Consider the following 22,881-nt stretch of genomic DNA (forward strand, 5'->3'; position numbering starts at 1 on the left):
CTGAGCCCTGCAGTACCCGACTGCTTACCACCCTCCACTGTGAATATTGCCCATTTATACTCACTCTCTGTTTCCTATTCATTAGCCAGTTTTTGATCCACAATAGGACTTGTCCTTTTACCCCATGACTATTGAGCTTACTCAGCAGCCTTTGATGAGGAACTTTATCAAAAGCTTTCTGGAAGTCCAGGTAGACAACATCTATTGGTTCCCCCTTGTCCACATGTTTGTTTAAAATCTTAGCCATTTCTAGGTCAGATTTGGCTGGAGAGGTAGTGTGGCATGAGCCAGCATCACTCCTGAGACTTACCTCTCATAGAGACTGAGTCCTTGGGGGGCGGTCCTTGTCAGTGGTTGATGATGCACGCTGGAATGGATCTCCTTGGCTCGTGATGATGTTACAGAGAGAGTTCACTTGTTCCTTTGCAGAGGTATAGATTTCGAAATGAGATGGTCCCACCTCCTCTTCCAGCTCGTTCACGATGACCTCCAGAATGGTCAAGATGATCATTTCTGTGCACCACCTCAGAGTAGCATGTTCTCTTTCGACGAGATGGGTGGGAAGAGAACCTGTGGCATGCAACAGGTTTGAATTTAATTGCTCGTTGGCAAATTGGAGCAGCCGGTTGAAAACTTGATCAAACAAGTTCCCCCCAATGTCACCGAGGAACCCATCAGAGTCCACGATGTTACGATTTCTTGGCTCTGCCTCTGTCTGCTCCAAAGGGTCACCTGTCTTTTGAATGACATCATGCAGGACAGACTGGATATGACGATGGAATGAGGTCTCAGAGTTTGGGGCACCTGCAAGAGCAAAACTGAGGTGGGTAAGAATAATTTTTATCAAACCGTCTGCAAGGAGCACCGCCTGTCTTTCCTCCAGGGTTTGGTGAAGATGATTCAAGGTATCAGTTCCTGTCCTTGGCATCTGGAACTGCCCCATTCCAGATGCTTGGCCAGAAGGTGGAAGGACGCTTTCCACATCTAAGGTGATCAGGTCATAAATTTTATTCACAGCAGTTGTTACACTGTGTTGACTTTTGATCTGAAGATATCGCATGCAATTTGGACGTCTCCGAAGAAGCTTTTCCAAAGTGCATGCTTCTTCAACCCAGGGGTGTTGCGTTTCTGACCAATTGTCACAGGGACTGAAAGAACTTACCAGAACACTGGCAAATTGGCTTTTGTAAAAGAGAGAGTGGGAACTGGTAATCCTCTCCATTTGGTTATCTAATGCCTCTTTGGTGTCCTTCAGAACGCACAGAGCAAGTTCCTCTGCATTTTCTTCTAGAATAAATGATGGCATCAGGAGCTGGTTTGTATCATCTTCATCCATGGTGGCAAAATGATCCGAAGCGGTTGCAGGTGTTGGATTCTGGGCCTCTGAACAGAACTCTGATTTTAGTTTGGCAAGAACAAAGGCTTCCAGTTCCGCTAAGGACATTTGTACCAGAACATTTAGCATGTTGGAGGGAGGGCTGTTGTTTTGCTGCTGGGCGCTTGGAATTGCCTCATCCTTGGTGGGTTGAAGGGCCCCACAGGAAGTTCCTGGTTGCGAGGACCTTTCGGGCTCTGAGGAGTGCAAAGTTGTTTCTCTGCTTGCGGCATTTTCAGCATCAGCAAGAGCGGCACACGCGACGCTCTGTAAAATCCCAACCACCAGTTTGCTCGTCAAATCCACAGCCTCCACTTCAGAGATGGAAGGCGGGGGGCCGAACTGAAGGTGCCTTGCGGTGGTTGACTGCTCCCCTCGGTTGTCTGTAGGGAAGCTCCACTGGTCCAGAGAGGATGGAGTAGGAGGAAGAAGGGTTGGTACGGAAAGCTCTTGAAATTCAGTGGTGAAAATGTACATGAAGGTTTGATGTAAGAGTTCCTGTACAAGCTCAATGATCTCTGAGTGTTCCTCCCCCCAAAAGCTTTCTGCGATCGTCGTCAAGGTCTTCGCCAAAGTAGCCGTGTCTTCCTCTTTTCCAATCTCCAAAACTTCCTGCAGGACTTTTCGGGAACCAACCCTGCTTCTCTCTTGGGAATGCACATCGTATTGGTGGCCAGATCTCGCTTGGCCATCAGCCTCCTCTGTTTGTGTCCTTGAGCCACTGGGGGCATTCTCAGAACCCCGAAGGAGCCAGGAGCTCCCGCTGATGAGGACGACCCCTCCCTGAGTCATCTGAACGTGGGCGCAGCGCAGGGTGATGTCGATGATCTCTTCGATGTAACTAAGGATAATCCACCCTGCTCTTTCATAGTCTGTGGTCTGTGGCCAACTTTGCGCATACATCAGCTTCAGAAGCGCAGCTGTAGTTTTCGTTCTGGCTTTGAGTTCAAATGGTAGGAGGGCTTTTTGGCAGGAAGCAGCAAAGTCCTTCAGGGGGTGTTTAGTGATTTCGACAATCTGCTTGAGAGTCTCCTCGGCCAAAGTCAAGGCTTGAGGGCCCCAAACTCTGCAGAAAAGTGGCAGGCAAGTGGCAGGGGACTGCAATCTGCAGAGGACAGGTGTGTTGGATTCAATCCTCTCAGCCACAGAAGAAACCTTGTCCAGCACCTTTTGGAGTATGGTGCTGGCCAGAGAACTGAGGGTCCTGGAGATGGGATCCCTCGTGGCTCGACCTGTTGGGTGGCTGTCGAAGCAGCTCTCTGTGATGGATTCCAGCAGGCATTCCAGGGTCAGGGCAGCTGGACTAGCTGCAAAACCCGTTGTCTTTTAATATACTTATGAGGATATCCTGTAGAAGAAGAGCAGGTCTTTGGGGAAGAGAGAGGGTGGGTCCTGTTGAATCTCCTTCTGGAAATGGAATGCTCACGCTGATCACTGAAAGCCAAAGAGAGAAAGAAGAAGTCACCAAAGCGAAGGGGCAAAGGTGATGGTATGCAAAAGAAGAGAAGAAGACCTTCTGGGGGTGAGGGGAGGGCTAGTTGACAAACACTGTGCAGTCAGCATCTTATTTCCTTGTCTAGTCTCCAGAATGCTCTTCTCAGGGTAACATCCTGCTTCTTGTCCAAAACTGTGAAACAGAGACTCTCTGTCTCGGCCATCTAGATAGCGAGGAGTCTACCTCGACCTCTGTCTTTCCTATCAAGTATGTTAATTCCTGAATAAAGCTTTCTTTACTCTCTAATCTGTTTGCATGCCCCTTGTCATGTAGGCACTCTGCCAACAGAGGGGTGAGGTGCATGAGTGTGATCGGGTGATGCCACGGGGCACTGCCACAGCGGTTGTACCCTGCGAGGTGCTGACCATTCCACCAAAGAGTTTCATGGTGGCGTATTACGTTTCAGGTATATTTACTATCACGACTCCTGAGGAAGAGAGTTCGAAACAAGCTCTTTGCTGGCGTCTTGTTGAGTCGGGGGGGGGGGGGGCGGCTTGTGTCCCCTATCTTTTGCCTGCCTGTACCTGTAATCATAAGACAATAAGAAACAACTGCTTTCTAGGCTGGCAGATTAATGCAAGAGCCCTGGAGATATTCTCATTACCTGCATTGTGGGTGGTCTCCATTTCTACATCGTTCTCATTATCATCCTGGGGTTCTTCCTCCTCTATCTCCTTGCAAGCTGTGGGTAAGAAGAACACATGGAGTTTGTAGGAAGAAGGTTCAGGTCTTTGGGGGCCTAAGAGCCTGGGCAGCCATAGTGAAATGGAGGGGGGAAGAGATGAGGAACAATCGGTTGGGGGCTGAGGCCTCCCCCACTGAGTGGCTGCTCCCTGGAGTGAATATTTCTTTCTATTTTAAAACTGATCCCGCACTTCCCATAGGGAGGAATGGGTTTGGATTCGCCTGGTGTGGGGACAGAACCTCTAGTTCCTCAGGAGATACCAGGGGGGACCTCTGAAGACTTGGGAGAAGGGGTAAATCTCTTTCCCCCCATCAGCCCTTCCTCTGCAGACCGTCTCTTCTCTTGCTGCCAATTGACTCCGATTTCTGTCCCCTGCTCCCCGCCCCCTCTGGTGCTGCTTCCCCTCTCTTTCCCATGCTGCTGCCGCGGAATGTTTCCTGCCTGCTTCTAGCTCCTCCTTCCTTTCACCGTCGCATCTTCCTCCATCTCCTCCTCCTCCTCTTCCAGGTGCTATTTTGGGTTGCTACAGTAGGCACTTCCTGGCAATTTGTGGGTGTTGGGAGGGTGGGCATACTGATGAACCTCCTGTTCACTATGTTTTCCAGCCAATTGCTAAATAATTGATCCATGTGTGATCCTGCTGTTTCTGGGTGCATTCACCTCCAGCTTAACACTGTTTAGGATTGCATTGGTCATTTGGTATCATGGCTTAGCCTTTTGTTGTCATTTTTTCCCCTTGTGCTTTTTAAAAGAGAAATTGCAATCCACCAGATTAATGGGGGGAAAGACAGAGAGATCAAATGGTAGGCAAATGCCATGAACAAATCTGGGATCTGGATTCCATAGAATATAAACTTAGTTACTGAAATAACCCCTCAAAAATGCAATCTGAAGGGTTCAGGCAGGTCAAGGCCCAAAGTGTTCGAACCAAACACACCTTCTTCCATGCTGCAGACCTTCTTTCTAGAGAATACTGCCCATATTCTCTGGAAGAAAGATGCCTCCTCCTCCTCCTTCTTCTTCTCCCGCAGTTCATCTTCTTCCACTTCACAGGTCTTCTTCCTGGTGAACATGCCCCATATTCTCTGCAAGAAAAACGGTTTCTTCTTATTCCCCTGTAGAATTTCACTAGTATCGTTTTCAGAATTGCATGGCACAGCCATCAGACGTTGGCGGGGGGGGGGGGCGCAGAAATAGTGTGATTGGTTTTATCGGAAAGACTGTTCACCAGGGCCCCCACAACTGGCAAATGCCCACCATACCTACACCATATCTTCTTTGGCACACGAGAGGCCATCCCCCAGTGGTACAAGGAAAGGATTGTTTTTCTTTCTAGCCACGCTTCACTCCCCCATGGAGATGTTCCTCCCTCTCTCTTGCATTCTAGATTGCCCTGAGCTTTCGAGGGGGAGATCTGGAGACCTTCCTCAGTTTTCCTGCAACTCAGAGGCATCCAAACATTTTCTTCTAAGAGACACTCTAAGCAATTATGTAGTGAGATCTCTCCTGTTTTTTCTCCACAGCTGCCCCCAGTTTAGGAGCAGGGAGGATGGGCACTGGTCTCTTTCCCATGTGGCAGCATGCTTTCATATTCAACCGTGAAAATGCCCTCTCGCCAATTCCTGCGTGGGGTGCAGATGGCCAGGCAACTGGGGCTAGGGGAAGAAGGGAAACCGGCAGATAAAGGAGTCAGTTAACTCTGAGTCAAAGGAACGGGGCTTCATTAAGGCACCCCACTGCCTCTCTTGGTCTTCCTCTTAGGAATAGACAAATGTCTCCAAAGCCCAGAAGCCAAGCTGTCCCATTTTTGAGAGCTACTGAGTGTCCATTGCTGCACACTTGACAGCCACGTACTACTCGCCAAATTCTGAATCATGCTGGAAACTGTATGTAATTCACCATCTTTTATTATCATTCTCTGAACAGACCTGGCTTTTGCAAGCTGTTCACTTTGAGAATAGCGGAAGGAGAGTGGAGCAGGTAGAGAGGCAATTTTGCACATACAAAACATATAAAATGGGAGTGATGACCACAACATTAGAAGAGGAAGATTCGGGCCCAGTAGCACCTTAAGGACCCACTAGATACCCTAGAAGTCTTGTTGGTCTTGAAGGTGCCACTCGACCCGAATCGTGCTCTTCTACTACAGACCAAATGGTTGCCACCTGAAACCACAATGATATTAGGTTTGGCATTCTTGTCTATGAAATTACCCCTAAAGTCCAAAACAATAACATTTAATTTCAAAAGAGAGAACTTTGCAAAGTTGAGGGGGATAGCTCAAAGGAAGTTTAAAGGGAAACACAAAAGAGTTAAGTCCCTAGAGGATGCTTGGAAGCTTGAAAACCACAGTAATGGAAGTCTAGATAGAATACATTCTCGTGGTTAGGAAAGGAGTTGGAGCACCTTTCTTCTGTGAAAAGGCTAAAGAGTCTAGGACTTTTCAGTTTAAAATAGATTAGACTAAGGCAGGCATGATAGACCTTTATAAAATTATGCCCAGGGAGTGAGAATTTCCACATTTTAAAAAAGTAAACCTGCAGCCCTTTCTCTTGTGGTGATATAAGAGAAAAGGCATAACACTGCAAGGGAAACATGAAAGACTGGGATTCAGAGAACCTGCTGCACCGATTATTACAATGATATGTAGATATGATGATATTCTTGTGCCAATTAAAAACAAAAAACTGCAAAAGCTGTTGTGGCCCAAGGGAGGGGGGGGAAACCACATTTGAGGGATTAAGGCAGAGAAATTGTGTTAGCAGTTAAGTCATACCCTCACACTATTAAAGAACAGCTTAGGCAGGACAGTTCCCAACTCCAGCTGGAGATGGAAAATTATTGGAACATGAGTCATGAGGAAGAACTAGCTAGAAGCTCCACACCCTGGTGGTATGCATAGATGTAAAGACAGAAAGTCTTCCAGGAGTTCCTGGGTTGATCACTCACACCTTGTCGAACTTCCTCCTTCCTCCTTCCTAATTGGAGTTAATCAGGGACCTGATGAGTCTTCCTTTCCGCTAATCACAAGCCATCAATCACTTTTTTAAACCTATAGTTCCACCCAGGAAGGCATAATCAAGTCTTTCCCATTTTATTGTCTCACCTCCACAGACAGCCATTAAACTATGGGGGGGATATCTGCCCCAGGATACGTTTTGCAATATAATTGGGCTCTCAGCCATGTGCTCAGTGTGTGTGTTATGAACCCATGCATGAACCCCCAGATACATCTGAGCCCTCCCCCCACTTCCATGAGATGCTGGCCAACCTCACTGCTACTTCCACAGACCTTCTTCTCTCCCAGGACTAGTAAATATAGTCCTTCCCTAAATCTCTCACCCTCTCCCTCACTGATTTCTCAGTTAGCTCTCTGTGTTTATGTTGTGTGTATTTTGTGTGATTGCTCTCTTGCTGCTTCTTTAATAAAAACCATTCCTGATGAACATCTGCCTGTTTACTTGAGAGTCCTCTGAGTGAACAATCCTCGTATACAGAAGTGGAGATCCTGCTAGTTCCCTCTCTCGATGATTCTCCTTGTATGCCAATTCCCCCAACTCGCAAGGAGACCCTGTTTAAGTAACCATTGGAGGGATGCTGGCTGTGTGGAGGCCCTGCTGCTCCTGTGCTCTCTCTGCAGCTGCACCAGCGGTGGGGAAGCCACAAGACCCCATCCCCATGTGGAAGACACCATAGGCTCAGGTGCCCCGAGAGGGCCCCAACAGTTGGGCACTGCTGCTATGGGCCAATTAGGCTGGGTCACCAGAAACCAACACATCATTTCCCCTCCCTGTAGCTTTTGTGCCAAGGAAAAATCCAAGGGGGATATATATGTTGCTTTCAGTGGGAAATCACTACCTTGGTCTGGGCTTAAACATTAAACTGATTTTTATCTAAATAGAAATAGAATTACTGAATCTCAATTAACTTCTAAACCTGGAGTATTTCACTACCATCAGCCTACATTTTAAAACCCAGAAGGGAGGCATGGCCTGTTATAGGCTCTAGGCATGACACCACTGGTGTGAGAAAATCTGATGTTCTCCACGATACGGAAGGTGATAGGGAAGAAAATGCAGAGAGCGAGCTTGTCCTATAGCTGCCATTCTTGTAGGGCCTGCTCAGCAGTGGCCCCACGGGTATTTTGTTATTGGAAAGTCAAGGAGAGTCATGTGCCCCTGCAGCTCAGAAGAGGACACACTCTGAGACCCTCCCTTTGCAAACACTGATGGTGGCCTCTGTCTCTTTCCATCCACCAACATTCCTCAGCTTGGGGAGCCATGGTGTGGAATAGGATCAGGACCCTGGGTGGGAACTCAGAGACCCTCTCTGTGCATTGGGTGGTGGTGTGGAACACTTACCCATCTGGACTTTGGGCGCTGTGCCATCGGTGGCCTTTCTTCCATTTTCCTTCTGAAAGAGAAAGCGAGCCTCCTGGGCAGTGTGCAGAGGGCAACGATGCCAGGTGGATCCCGGCACTCAGCTTCTCTCTACCTTCCCCCCCTCCGCCCCCGCATATGCTCATTTGCTCTGATCTGCACACACACAGAGAGGCACCCCATAGCCACAACAGACATCTGCTCAAGGCAGACGTGGTATTCAGTAGCAAGCTCACTCAAACTGTGTGTGCCCGTGGACTTCAATCCTGTTCCTTTTCTCGGGCTTCTCCCATCACTCGGCCCATGCCAGTACCTCTTTCTATTGGAATATGTAGCCATTCCCGTGCTGAAGGGAAATACCTCTTTATATTTCGAGACAAATCTTTAATGGATGTTGTAGGTTCAGAATGACTGTAAAGCACACAGGGAATGCGGGGCTTCCAGGGGGCACTCCGTTAGCCAAGATGCATGATCGCATCTGCTATGGGAATGCCAGAGGGCACCTGCTGCTACCACCGGCTCAGGTAATCAGTGACATGATGGCCAATGAGTGAGCCCAGAATGCTGCAGGGTGCATGAGGAGGGTGGATATACCTGGCAGAAGCAGTCTCCTCAACTGGAACTCTAACTGCCTGTTTTAGCCAATCAGCCAAAGTGATGTGAATGGCTTTGATTTTCTGTTACCAAGGCAACACCAAAGTTCTAAACCGTCTAGAACTTCCACAATGGAATTCAAATGTCTTTCCCTCCTCAGGACAGAATCAAATTGACAGTGTGCGGAAAGGAAGGGCAGGCAATGATTTCACTAGACAGAAAGGTATCCTAGTCACACCTCCCCAGGTTCCACCTCCAGTCTCCAGTTACAGAGTCTCAGGTTGCAGGGGTTGGGAAAGATAAATAAATATTGACTTACTTCATATATTCCCTGACTTTGTCCTTGCTGGGGGCCCCAGCAGCTTATACTGTGCTCCCCTTCTCCATTTTATCCTCACAAACCCGAGCAAATTAGGTTGGGCTGAGAGTGTGTGACTGGCCCAAGATCCCATGGCAGAGTAGGGATTCAAAGCTGGGTCTCCCCGATTACACACAGCACTTCCTGTTTTTCTATACTGGAGACCCTGGAGAAACCATCAGAGGAGACCATTCTGAGCCAGATGAACCAGTGCTCTGAACTGGGACTCATCTACACCTTGGGAATCTAGGACAGATTGTCTTTGAACTGCACCTGATACTATCTTGTGCTGTTCTGCAACTGTGCAAAGATTGTGAAGCCTGTCCCCTTGGATCCACCAGGTGGGCCAACAAGAAAAGGAGGCCATGACAGGATCCATCCAGAGGAGAATTGCCAATACCAATGTAAAGGATTTCCAGCACATACTTGGTAAAGGGGTGTCACACTGCTCAGGTAGGCAGGCAGGCAGAAGGCTGGCTTGGGCTTGCAGACACTGCAGAGCCTGGTAGGCTCTGGTAGGAACCACCATCTTAAGCCAGCCTTAACTTTAAAAAAAAATGTTGTTAAGGCAGGGGCAGAGAGAGGTTGGGGCACAGCAGGTGAAGAGGGTGAATTTACCTGGCAGATGGAGCCTCCTCAACAGGAACCCTGACTACTCACTTCAGCCGATCAGACAAACTGAAGCGGATGGCTTTGTTTGTGTGTCACCAGGGCAACACCAAAGTTCTAAATTGTCTAGAACTTCCGCAATGGAATTCAATTGTCTCCCCCACCTCAGGCCAGAGACAAATTGACAGTGTGCGAGAGGAAGGGCAGGCGAAGAGTTTACTGGACAGAAAAGCTTCTTAGACACACCTCCCCAGGTCCCGCCCTCAGATCTCCAGAAATTTCCTAACCCACAGCTGGCTTTCCTAACCCACAACTGGATTAAGGGCCTTGTTGTACTCATCCTCTTACAGCTGATTCATATGTTCTGAAAGTCCCTGCAGTAGACAGAGGCAGTACGTGGAAGCTATGCGCTTCCAGCTCTATGCAGGGAACTCAATTCCATTTGTGTGGGGCCCAATTTGGATCACAACCTTGGTGCATTTTGCTGAGCTGGAATGGCTCTGGAGATCTGCTAACTGCCCCACTGGGTGCTGAGGGTTTAAGCACTAGGGTAGGCAAGTCCCTGTCCACTTCTGAGAAGTGACGTCATTGAGCCAGCAGCGGGCATGGTCTCACACTTTGTACAGGGCCAATTCAGTCTGTTGGGAGCCCAGATTGGCCCCTGCAAAGTGCAGGAGCATGCCCGCCACCAGCGCGATGACGTCACTTGAGGAAGTGATGTTGTCATGCCTTGCTGGGAGCGTGCCCAGTGTGCGCTTGCCCAGGTTGCCTGCTGGTGGTGGGAGATCACCAGACAATGATGCAAATCCCAGGGAGATTGCCCTCCACTGGTGGGTAAGTGAGAAATCTATTGAGCACACTCTCCTCCTGTGCATAGCCTCACATGGATAGCCCAGGTGAGCCTAATCTCGTCAGATATCAGAAGCTAAGCAGGGTCGAACATGGTTAGTAATTGGATGGGAAGCCTCCAACGAAGACCGGGGTTGCAGAAACAGGCAATGGCAAACCACTCCTGTTAATCTCTTGCCATGAAAATCCCACCAGCGGTTGCCATAAGTCAACTCTGACTTGAGGGTACTCTCTGTCACCACCAAGGGGCATTCCACTGGCCAAGTTGCATGATTGCATCTGCTATGAGAATGCCAGAGGGCATCTGCTGCTACCACAGGCTAAGGTAATCAATGACTTGATAGCCAATCAGTGAGCCCAGAATGCTGCAGGTGTCTTCAGTCCATAGGTCATTGCAAGCAGGCATTTCCAGGCTATTGCACTACCTTGGAGAAAGCCGACCCACACAGAGATCCAGAGGCATTTTTGACAGCCATGCGGCCTCCTCAGCTTGGATAAGGACTGTGCTTTGGCATGGATTCTGTTCATTTCAATTAAGGTAGCAGAGGAGACATTCCCCATAGACTGAATCTGTTCATAGGAAGCCATACATGGAAGAGCATTTATTTTATGTGCAGGTGGTCACTGGACCGATCTCCAGTTACAGAGTCTCAGGGTTTGTGAAAGATAGATAAATATTGGCTTACTTCCTGTATTCTCTGGCACTGGGGGGCCCAAGCAGGTTATACTCCCCTCCTCCATTTCAGCCTCACAAACCCTGGTAAAGTAGGTTGGGCTGAGTGTGTGTGACTGGCCCAAGATCACTTGGAAAGCCCCCATGGCCGAGTGGGATTCGAACCTGGGTCTCCCGGATTACACACAGCACTTCCTGTTTTTCTGTGCTGGAGACTCTGGAGAAACTGTCAAAGGAGACAATTCTGAGCCAGATGAACCAGCGGTCTGACTTGGAGCTCAGAGCTGAACTAAATGTGACGAGCAAAAATGGCCATGGAGAAGGACCTGATCCCCTGTTCAGTTGTGACCCCTGACCCCGATGCAAGGGGGAGGGAAGAGGCAGAGGGCCTGCTCCTGGCCCCTCCCCCATCCTGGCCCCTCCCCCACAGGCCACAGCTCCCACCTGCACATCTAGTGCAAAATCGGAGCTACTGGCTCATACTGGGTGGGGGTCGCTTTTTCCTGGGCGGTGAGGGGCGCCAGCAGCCCTTGCTTGTCTCACACTGGACTGCCCAGGTATGTACCCGTAGGTAGGGTTACCAGCCTGAGGCTGGCAGCTGGCAGGAGACTCACCTTGGGGTGGGCTACCTGTCAACACGATTGCATCACTTCTGGCAACGTGGTGATGCGCCACAAGTGACATTGCATAGGGGCAATGCTTTAGCATTTGCTGCGAACTCTTATGGCTTAACCGTAAAACTTGGGGCAAATGATAGAGTGTTTCCTGATGCGATGATATCACTTTTGAGTGGCATCAAAAGTGCCGTTATGGCATTGCTGGTGACACCAATTGCCCCCCCCCCCCGTGTCGTCATCCCCCCCCCATTTTTTCCATGCAGACCAGCTGAGTGGCCATGGAGGGAGCCAGCAGGGGGCAGGAGGTCTTTCACCAAAGCGAGAGACCTGTCCTGCTTACCCCCAAGCCATCAGCCTGTCCTGCTTACCCCCAAGCCATCAGCCTGTCCTGCTTACCCCCAAGCCATCAGCCAATAGTTTTAAAGGCCAATCTACCTTTGGTCTCTCATGTTGCCACAAGAACAGCACCACTTACCATCACGCTGAGCCAGCCAAGGTGGAAGAAATAAGCCCCGAGTATGATACTCGCAAAAGGCCTGAGAGAGCCAAAGACTCTCACCACCTTTGTCACCTCTGCTTTAACAGTCCAATCTATAGCAGAGTTATACCCTTCTAAATCCATTCATGTCAACGAACCTAGAACAGTAGAACTCTTTTTCTGGAATTGCTCTGTTGTGTTGCCTGTTGTGTTGCCTGAGTTTGAGTTTTTATACACGTGTCCTGCTTTGATTTCCCATCCCTCTTTGGTGAATAAATCCTATATGAGAAGGATAATAGGTGATTAAAGGGTCCGTCCATTTGTATTGCAATCGCCTTTACCTTTCCTTCATCTACTGGTAACTCCTCCAGTTAGGACAAGTGGGCTGGAGACAACCAGTTTCTCCTTTTCACATCCTCCTTCTGTTAATCAACCCAGGTATCATTTCTTTCTTTAGTTGGGGATGGTGGGAGAAATGAGTTACAGGTATTTTATTGCTGTGTATTTTTTTTTTAAGATTAGAGATTCTTTTGGTTTTAGCAATGACCTGGTATGATCACAATAAAGCACCTCTCTTCTGCACTATTAACTGCCTGAAATCTTTAATCAGATGGAATATCTTAGTGCAGGTAACAGTGAGTCATATACAAGTCACTAACTTTCAACTATTTTGTAGGGTTGCCAGCTCCAAGTTGGGAAATTCGTGGAGATTTGGAGGGGGGAGAATGAAGCTAGGAGAAGGCAGGGTTTGGGAGGGAAAGGACCTCAGCGTGGTATAATTCCATAGAGTCCACCCTCCAAAGCAGCCATTTTCTCCAAGTGAACTGATCTCTGTGGCCTGAAGATCAGTTGTAATTCTGAGAGGTTTCCAGTCACCACCTGGAGGCTGGCAACCCTAATTTGTAGTACAATCATAAACAGAGTGATACCATTCTAAGTCCATTGACTTCAACACTATTTAGGATTGCACTGTTCTTTTTTAAAAACCTGAGACTAGCACAGGTTATGTTGCCAGCTTGGTATGCATGGGAAATAGTGCACCAATAGCGGCCTATGGCCTACCTACCACTCTGCTCAGCAAAGTCTGACAATTTCCTCCAACTTGATTCCTTCAGAATAGCCACTCAAGTTAGAAAAAGTTTGCTGAGCAAAGTGGCGGACAACTGGTTTGGAATGGAAAGGAAAATGTGCCCTCTTTAGCTGAAAGGAAGATGAGATACCCCCCCCCCCAAGAATACTTAAAGAAAAAAAAGGAGGTTGACTTAAATTCACATACAAATTACAGGTACCTGCAGTACTGAGCCTTATATATAACCACAGGGTTGTCTTTAGGTGGTAAATAGCACCAGGGCTGCAGCACCACCTAGTGGTTTAATGTGGTCTAACAATATGCATATGGAACTGTGGGATGTACAACAGACCGTTTCCAAGATTTTATTTCCTTTGTTTTTGAAATTGTATCAGAACAAATACCTTGCACTTTGAGGCAGGCAGGAAAAACCAGAGGGGTACAATCACTTTCAGTAGATAAAGCAGACAGTGAGAAATAATTTCAGCGCTTGTACAGGGACCATTGTGTGTTTGGAAATCTTCCACGGGATCCTTTCATCCATGAACCTGAAACCGAAGATTTTGTGCACTACGAAGTCTTTAGTTGAACTCCAGTATATTGTGATTTCTCACTGCTGGCTCTTCAACAAATGGAGATTTGTTTTTTGCCCACAGATCATGATTCCAAACCGCCATTTAATCCAGGTTTAAAATCCTGGTAACTGGGAAACAAATACAACCCCAATTTGTTTACATCACAACAAATTGAAGTTAAATTGAAGACTCCCCCTTCCCCAAAATCAAGTTATCAATTGTGGCTCCATGAGAAGAGCGTGGGGGGGGGCGGTAAGTTGGTATGCATGAGGATTACTTCATGAACAAATTCTTTGTGACATCGGAATGCAGTCAGATTTTTTATGTCTATCTGAAATTTAGGGTTGGCCCTGTGTGCCTGATTGTTTCTAGAAGATGGCATTCCAGTGTCTATTCAGTTGAAATTATTTTTAAGCCTACAATAACAGAGGGAGAAACACTTCAGGAACGAAATTTCTTTCGACATCCAAACGGTTGCTATAATCACAGAGGAGAGGAGGGGAGAATATAGATCGGGTTGGGGGAGGAGAACTATTGAAATCTGTCGCAAAGAAGTTCATGTACAAAGGCACTGATTGGGTATTCTGTTCCCAAGTTCGAAAAGCAGCACGGCTAGCAAACTTGTGTTCACAATACTGAACCTTTTTGGCAACAGTAAATGCCAGCCGGGCATCCTTATCCATCATTTATATAATACATTCATTTCACATACAGAGTAAAATAAAACTCTGAAATAAGATTCTGAAGTGCTGATATACAGAAGTGCCAAAGCCCATTCCGGACCAGGTTTCTGGTCCTTTAATGGTCGAGCTATGGAGAACTTTTCCCTCTCAAAAGTATCTGCTGTGTTGGGGGAACTGACACCCACTGAGCCCCTCCTGGCAGTGACTCAACCAAAGGCTAAAAAACTAAAGACCTGCAACCAAAAATGTGGCTGGTAATTTTGAGCCAAAGTAAAATCTAAGGCCACAGCCACCACCTCCCCCACCCCAGCTCTCCACCCTCTCGCCCCTTGACCCACTGTCACTCCACCATCTAAACTGCCTTGATGACCCAAATGTTTCATGTCTGGAAGTTTCCCCTCTAGATTCTTTTATTGGTGTAGTATTTTGTCAATTCCTTGCTCCTTTTTCTCTCCCATCAATCCCATCTGTTTCCTGTTTTTCAGCTTGCTACTTTGTGAGGCCACATCCTCCAGGTATCTGCTTCTAGACCTATTCCATTTCCCAGCTCTCAGCCCCCTCCCCCCACATCTTTGCCATTGTTATCCCTCCCTGCCTATACTACAGACTTTCCTGTACTCACATGGGTTGATTTCCCCATCAAACTGACCTTTCAAGCCCCTTATAGAAATTATGCTGTTTCAATAATGTTGATTCATTAGAATGTCACAAAAGTTTCATGACATCACAGCAGCTCAGCCAATGGCTGGAGGGCATGTTGTAGGTGTGTGTTACTTGCTAGCAACATGGTTTTAGCCTTTTATGCATACGACAGACCTGTCTAGAATGGGCTCTGGCAACTTTACCAATATGTAAGTGTGTGGATAAAAGGCACCAGACCTGTGCCTCATTTAGTACATTTTGTCACAAAAGCCTTCCCCAAAGGCTTTAGAATAACGGACAGCGGGGGGGGGGGGGGGGACTTAAAAATGTGACAAAATCCTTTGCCAAAGATGAAATTCAGGGACAGGCCAATAGCCCTTCTCCATACCAAGAGCTCAGCAAAGATTTGTAGTACTGACTGGAAACAGCACCCCAAAATTTCTCATTATCCAGTCAACGGTGAGTGAGCTTTTTGAACCAGAGGGAATCTTTCTTTCCCTTTGGATTTAGCAGAACTGGTTTGAAGGCAAAGATTTTTTTCTGTGTCCATTGTATTTTGTCTTTGTAAGTGGCACCCAAAAAAGTTAGCAGCAGTAGGGAAAAAAGAAAAATGGTGTCCATCTTCTTTCTTTTTTTGTGGCAAGATGTTGAGAGTACAAATGATGGCGGTTTCCATGAAAATATTTTTCTTCTGTTTATTTTCCCAGCTGAGAAAATGGTCAATGGAAGCACCCTTTGTAATGGAACCTTGTCCCAGTTAAGCTTAAGGGGTGTCCCAACGACTGTTAAAAGACCAGTTTCTTAGGAATCTCCCAAGAGAATCCACTTCTGCCGAAGTGACCATAGCAGGCAGTCTTCTGGTAGATTGGCTTCCTTAAATCCAGATCCCTAATGGTTCAGTTAAAAAAGAAAAAGATAAAGGATATTCATGAGTCTTGCTTTATTTACTTATTATTATAGTATAAAATTGTAACCAACTAATGTACTCTTCGTTAGCTCTGTGAAAATGATGCTTTGTCTTAAGTACTATTAAGTCTTAAGTAAGAGTGAGGTCCCTCATGGAATGTATACAACCCATGCTAAGGCTGCTTTCACACACACTGAATAATGCACTTCTAATGCACTTTGCAACTTGATTTTACTGTGTGGAAAGGGAAAAACCACTTGCTAACAGTTGCTAAAGTGCATTGAAAGTAGAATGAAATTGTATTATTCAGCATGTGAGAAAGCTGCCTTAAAAAGGTAACAGCAGAAGGAGGATACAAGGAATCGACTTAGAGGCCTTTTTTATGCAGGTTAAGAGGGTTGTACTGTAAGGAAATGGTGAAGTAGTAGTTCTGGCAAAGGAACAGGGACTGTAGACTGTACTACTGCATACTGTCTGTTGCTGTAAGCATGCTCTTACTGTGTAGCTTCTGCATCATTTAATTGTCATGCTTATGCTTGGTTTTTAGCTCTGTTTTCAGACTTCTGCCTGTTGTCAGATTTCTGCTATCCAAATCCTTTTGCATTGTTCATTGGCTAACCCAGCCATTTATTGTATTTGCCTTGCACCGTGTAATCCATCCTGAGTCTTAGCAGGAAAGGCAGACTATAAACAACGTTACTCAGAACAACAATAATAGATACTCAATAAGCTTTTACATGTTTGCGAAAGCAGCAGCCTTTGATCAAGACGCATCAAGCTGAACCTCAGCCAATCTGGTATCTTGGTTGGAGGGTTAGGTCCTCATTATACAAGATGCACAACCTGAATTGGGTAGGGGGTCCCCTGACTCAAAATCACACATTTCCTGGCCTATCACATGGACCCCAGCAGTGGGAGAAACTGTACTCCCCAGCCGTTTTGCTTACAAAAATGGTGCAAGAGGGAAGGGTGACACTCCTGTGCTTGGAAGCAGAATTGGGGCCCACAGGGCATTTTAAGGTGTGTCCCCCACCACACATCTCATGTCATGGTACTCTAGAGGGAGACTGGATCAATTCCCTATTTAGCCATGACAGTCACTCGTGACCTTGGGCTAGTTGCTCTCTCTCAATCTGACCTACCTCACAGAGTTGTTGTGGGGATAAAACAGGGGAGAAGAGCCGTGCACAAGGCCTTGAGCTCTTCAGAGCAACATAAGGTCAAATACATATAGACATATAATCTATATTCTATATTCCGCAACTATATTCTATATTCTATTCTATGTACTCTATATTCAGTCTTTCACATCTGTATTCCACAACTCTCTAAGACAAATTTATGGATGTGTTAGCATTAGCTTGTTTCTTGGAATACACTTGTTCGCATTAGATTCCCAAATCATAAATCACTGCTCCACTTCTGGAAAGGCAGAAGTTACTTTAAGGAGACTTGTAATGTATTCAGTTCTCTTTAAGGTGAGAACTGAATAAATACAAGTCTCCTTAAAGGAACTTCTATTTTGACCTGGATACGCCCAGGTAAGCCTGATCTCCTCTGATCTTGGAAGCTAAGCAGGGTTGGCCTTGGGTAGTAATTGGATGGGAGACCAGGGTTGGAGAGGCAGGCAATGGAAAGCCACCTCTGTTATTCTCTTGCCATGAAAATCCCACCAGGGGTTTCCATAAGTCAATTGTGACTTGAGGGCACTCTTCACCACCACTTTAAGGTGAACTTTTCCCGTGATGTCCCATGTGCATTGTGTGAAAGTTGGGAGGAGCCAAATCCCAGACTTCCAGTCTCCCATTGAAAAGAGAGCTCTTCCTAGCTAGCAGATCTGCTAGCTAGGGAGAGCTGAGGGGAATCTACCACTTGAAGTTTTTAAATTTCAAGATGCAGCACAAGAGCACTTACCTGACAATTATTCCTGGTCGAAGGTCAAAATTCTGGTGGACAATATTCAGCAACTCTTTCTCGGGTTTTAGACAGGTGCCATAAGTAAACAGCGAGACTGAGAGCGGCTCAGGCACACCGATGGCATAAGCGACCTTCCGTTTGGGGGGGGGGGGGAAGGCACAACATTTAAACCTGGTTCATAAATGCATAGGCATCGATGATGATGGCAGTCAATAACATTTCATGTGCAACTCAGCAAACACGCATGAATTTCAATATGGAATGTGGTAAAGAGTCCAGTAGCACCTTTAAGACTAACCAACTTTATTGTAGCATAAACTTTCGAGAACCACAGCTCTCTTCATCAGATGCATCATCAGCTTTCGAGAACCACAGCTCTCTCTCCAGTTTGGTGTAGTGGTTAAGAGTGCGGGACTAATCTGAAGAGCCGGGTTTGATTCCCCACTCCTCCACTTGAAGCCAGCTGGGTGACCTTGGGCTAGTCACGGCTCTCTGGAGCTCTCTCAGTCCCACCCACCTCACAGGGAGTTTTGTTGCGGGGATAATAATGACATACTTTGTAAACTGCTCTGAATGGGCACTAAGTTGTCCTAAAGGGCAGTATATAAATCGGTTGTTGTTATCATCATCATCAACATCATCATCATCTGACGATGCATCTGACGAAGAGAGCTGTGGTTCTCGAAAGTTGACGATGCATCTGACGAAGAGAGCTGTGGCTCTAGAAAGCTTCTGCTACAATAAATTTGGCTAGTCTTAAAGGTGCTACTGGACTCTTTACTAATTTGTGACTACAGACTAGCACAGCTAACTCCTCTGGATCTATGAATGTGGAATGTGGCAGTCAGGTAGAAAGATGGCGTGGGGGCTGATTTAAAAGCAGAAGAGGTGGATGAGGATTGAGCTCCTGCAGCATTTTGAAAAATTAAAAAAAAAACTAGCTCTTAAAATAGCACCACAGCTCTGTGGCTGGGTCTGAAATAATGGTGTTGTCTAGTTTGGCCCTTGGAGAAGAGACCAGCTTCCCAAAGTCCCAGGGAAGTATAAGCGTCAAGGAAGCTCTACGTAATTTATAATGCTCTTTACTTTTGTAAAGTTGGGTAGGTGGTATGCCCTCCAAATTGAAATGATCAACAGATTAGACTGCCTTCCTTAAGAGCAGAAGTGTTCTTATTTGTATAAGAACAAGATGCTAAATGACTCCGCAGTCCCCAGGCCCAAGCTGGAAAACACCGTATCTTGCTGCCTGGCAACCAGTCCAGAGCTGATGTTACCACTGCTACAATCCTATGCTGGGCCAGAGAAACAATTTTGCAATAACTGCTCAGTCTCTCACTGAATAGTTGAGCCAGGGTTCCCAGCCAGAAATCCAGAAAGTTGGCTGTTTTCTATTGTCCATTTTGCTTCAAGACCTCTTTTGTGTTCTTGATTTTTCTTTAAGCACTTTTATGTGGCCTTTCTTCCACCACTTCTCTATTTCTTTGTACTTTCTTCTCCACTAGACTGTTAATTCTGTCCCACTGATAATTCAACTCTGTCTTCCTCCTTGATCTCCAATAACTGCTTTTCATTAGCTTTTCTTTAGACTGCTTACTCGGTGGGCGCCTCATCTTCCCTCACAACCTCAGCTGTCTTTCCTCCTCTTTCTGTCCCAACTGCCTTTTTCAAACCTCAACATTATTTTTGTTTTCCTCATGTAGGATGCCAAGGACCACTTGTCCTGGTTTATTAAATAGTCCTAATCCATAGTCTAACCACTATACCACCTGGCTCTCCTTCACCCCATATATCTTTAACTCTTGTTTGAAACAAATGTCAAATAGGACTTTATATCTTCCTTACACAACGCTGTTTCTTTCAAGCCCAGATCTAGACGTCAGAGCAGATCTTCGGCTACCTCCCAAACCCCGCTTCTTCCTGTTAACTTCTACTGATACAAAACAAATTTTCCTCACAAATGGCAGCCACTGTGTGCATGGTAAACTTGTGCTGTATGAGGAAAGTGTGCTTTATGCTTCTGGGTTTTATTGTTTAGTTTTTAATGGGTTTTTTGATCATATTATCATTTTTTTCTTTTTATTGTGTGCACTGCCTTCACTAGACAAGATGTAAATGTTTTTAAATAAACAACATTTGACGCACAATGAAGTCACATATTTACAACAGCTATTACTGGGGAAGAATGAAGGGGTGTAGCTATACACGGTCCACTTCCCGTTTCTGCCCACAGCCTCTGAAGAGGTCAAAAGGCTCCTTACTTGGACTAGAACACGACGGCACAGCCCTGCTTTCACCAAAGACTTCGCAACCCAGCGGGCCGCATATGCTGCCGACCGATCCACCTTCGTGTAGTCTTTGCCCGAAAAGGCCCCGCCGCCATGAGCCCCCCATCCTCCGTAAGTATCCACAATGATCTTCCGGCCAGTAACTCCAGCATCGCCCTGTAATGTTACAGCACAAACCACTCATTAGACTTGGAATGTTACGAAACAAAAGTGGTAAATACCCTGGAAATTTACAGTGGTCCTCTCTTTAGCCACGGCTACTTAATTCATCTTAAGGCCCACATTTGAACAGACATGCCCACTATACTTTTGGAAGGTCAATCCATTTAATATGCTCCTGAAAGCCAGTCCCATTGCTACCAATTGACATTTCTGAATTAGCATAATTAGGAAGGGCTGTGAGTTCTATAGTTTTAAAAGTTGTTGCTTTCTCATCTAAAAGGTACGCAGTAATAAAATAACAATAAAAAACAGCAATCAAACTTATCCTAAAAAGGCAAACAACATTACAAATAACCAAGGTGCCAGGCGATATGAAAAGGTATTTCTAAAAGACTCCTGTGCCCCGTATAAAATAGCAGCCCCAAGACCAGCCACACAATCCTAAGCAGATAAGTCTAGTCTAACCCCACTGGAATCAATTGGCCCGCATTACATGCCCGAAATAGCTGAGCTTCTGCTTTGTAATCTCCCCCTCCAGAGACATGTCAGGTTTTATGCGTTCCAAGACAGCTTGGTTTGTTACTTTTGCTGTCCAAGGGATCCTCAGGAGTCGTCTCCAACACCACAGTTCAAATAAGTCAATTTTTCTCCTGTCCATTTTTGTTAAGGTCCATGTCTCACATCCGTAGGTTGTTATAGGAAACACAATGGCTGTGACCAGTCAGCGCTTGGTGCTTATTGTGACATCTTTGCATTTCCAGATTGAATCCATGCTGACCATTGCTGAGCGTCCAAGTGTGATTCGCCACTTTACTTCAGGTGTCCAGTCACCCCTGTTATTGATTTGTGAACCTAGGAAGACAAAGTTGTCAACCACGCCGATCTCATCATTGTTTATCTTGATATGGACTCGTTTGTTAGTGTTGGTCGTGATCTTTGTTTTTTTGATGTTCAGCTGAAGCCCCAATACTTCACTTGTCTTTAGTTTCATGATTAGAGTCTTCAGATCTTTAACCTTCTCTGCTAGCAGTGTAATGTCATCTGCATATCGCAGGTTGCTGATTGTTCTGCCACCGACCTTTACCCCAACACTAAATACATTTTTTCCTCCCCCCAACTTTCCCTTTTTACATTTTTAGATAAAGCATCGGGAGCATTTCTATATTGGTTTCTGAATGCGTGGGTGTGTTTGATTATTATCAATATTGTACAATTGACTGCTGAGGAAGGCCTTAGAGCCAAAACGCGTCTAGTCTGTCTTGGTGTTGGTCATTGGACTGTATCACCATCTGTGTATGGAGGCCTTATGTTTTTGTGCATGTCCATAATAAATACCTTTTTGGAATTTTTTTTACGTTAGGTTGTATCTTGCATGTGTTTAGCACCAAAAAATCAAAAGGAGCCACTTATACCACATGGGATTCCTGAATTACTATGGGGGAAAGTGGACGTAGATATTTTTGAGTATGGCTCCTCCCCATTCCTTCTTGTGGTAGATTATTTTTTAAATATCCCGAAGTTTTGAGCTTGCCTGATAAGACTGCGAGAACTGTGATTGCTAAACTTAAGGCTGTGTTTACTTGACATGGTAGTCCTAAAACAATTGCGAAATGAGTGAAGGGGCGTAGACATGTGGCAGTTGCTCTGATGGAGGAGACGTTGGCACCTCACCAGCCTCTAATGCTATTCAAGGAGCACTGAGAAGTCAAATGGCATTGGATCTGATGGGCTGGTGCAAGGGGCACTGGGATCTCATTTGATGCAGTTAGGAAGAATGGCCGTGAGGGAGAGCAGGTCTGTAAAAGGGAGACGCCAAATGGCAGCTGGTCCCAGGCAAGCGGATGGCTGAGACTTCTCTTTCTCATCTCTCCCGCTGATGCAGCCAGGTGGACTGGAACAGTTGCTGATCTTAGTAAGGCAGGAGAAATTCCTTGGGTGACACCAGTGGAGCAGTGGGCTTCAGCCTATGTTTCTCGTAGAGGTTCCCTGGGTGAACTCCACACACACACAAACCTGAGGGCCGCCGATGACAAACCGACCGCTGGGCTGAAGGTGGTAAACCGTTTCCTCATCCAAGTATTGGGCTGGCACCACAGCCTTGATGACACGCTCCCGCAGGGCCTTGCGCATGGCCTCCAGAGAGATGGTTTCATCGTGTTGCACAGAGATTACAATAGTGTGGACGCGCATAGGAATGACAATGCCGTCTTTCTGGAGATACTGCACTGTGACCTGAAGATGGATGAAAGAAAAAAAAATGAGGAATTACCATAGGACAAGAGCAAGAGTCCAGTAGCACCTCTAAGACTAACAAAATTTGTGGTAGAGTATTAGCTTTCATGAGCCACAGCTCACTTCTTCAGATCAAGATGGGTAGCCGTGTTATTCTGTCTGTAGCAGCAGAAAAGAGCAAGAAGTAAGCTGCGGCTCATGAAAGCTCATAGCCTACCACAAATTTTGTTAGTCTTAGAGCTGCTACTGGACTCTTGCTCTTTTCTACTGCTCCAGACAGACTAACATGGTTACCCA

The 22,881-nt window shown here is 46.4% G+C and overlaps 1 protein-coding gene across 1 annotated transcript in view; it reads right to left on the reverse strand.

Annotated features, from left to right (window-relative positions):
• Positions 1–13,534: 13,534 nt before the first annotated feature.
• MAT1A (methionine adenosyltransferase 1A) overlaps positions 13,535–22,881 on the reverse strand; it is a 37,930-nt gene continuing 28,583 nt past the window's right edge. The window contains exons 6-9 of the mRNA XM_054982494.1: positions 22,366–22,584; positions 20,164–20,346; positions 17,903–18,036; positions 13,535–15,969 (exon numbers count right to left, since the gene is read on the reverse strand). Of these exons, the coding sequence (XP_054838469.1) occupies positions 15,867–15,969; positions 17,903–18,036; positions 20,164–20,346; positions 22,366–22,584 (639 nt within the window). The 3' untranslated portion in view covers positions 13,535–15,866. The remainder of the gene's footprint in view (positions 15,970–17,902; positions 18,037–20,163; positions 20,347–22,365; positions 22,585–22,881) is intronic.

Source organism: Eublepharis macularius, chromosome 6 (assembly GCF_028583425.1).
Source record: "Eublepharis macularius isolate TG4126 chromosome 6, MPM_Emac_v1.0, whole genome shotgun sequence".
NCBI classification, from domain to species: domain Eukaryota; kingdom Metazoa; phylum Chordata; class Lepidosauria; order Squamata; family Eublepharidae; genus Eublepharis; species Eublepharis macularius.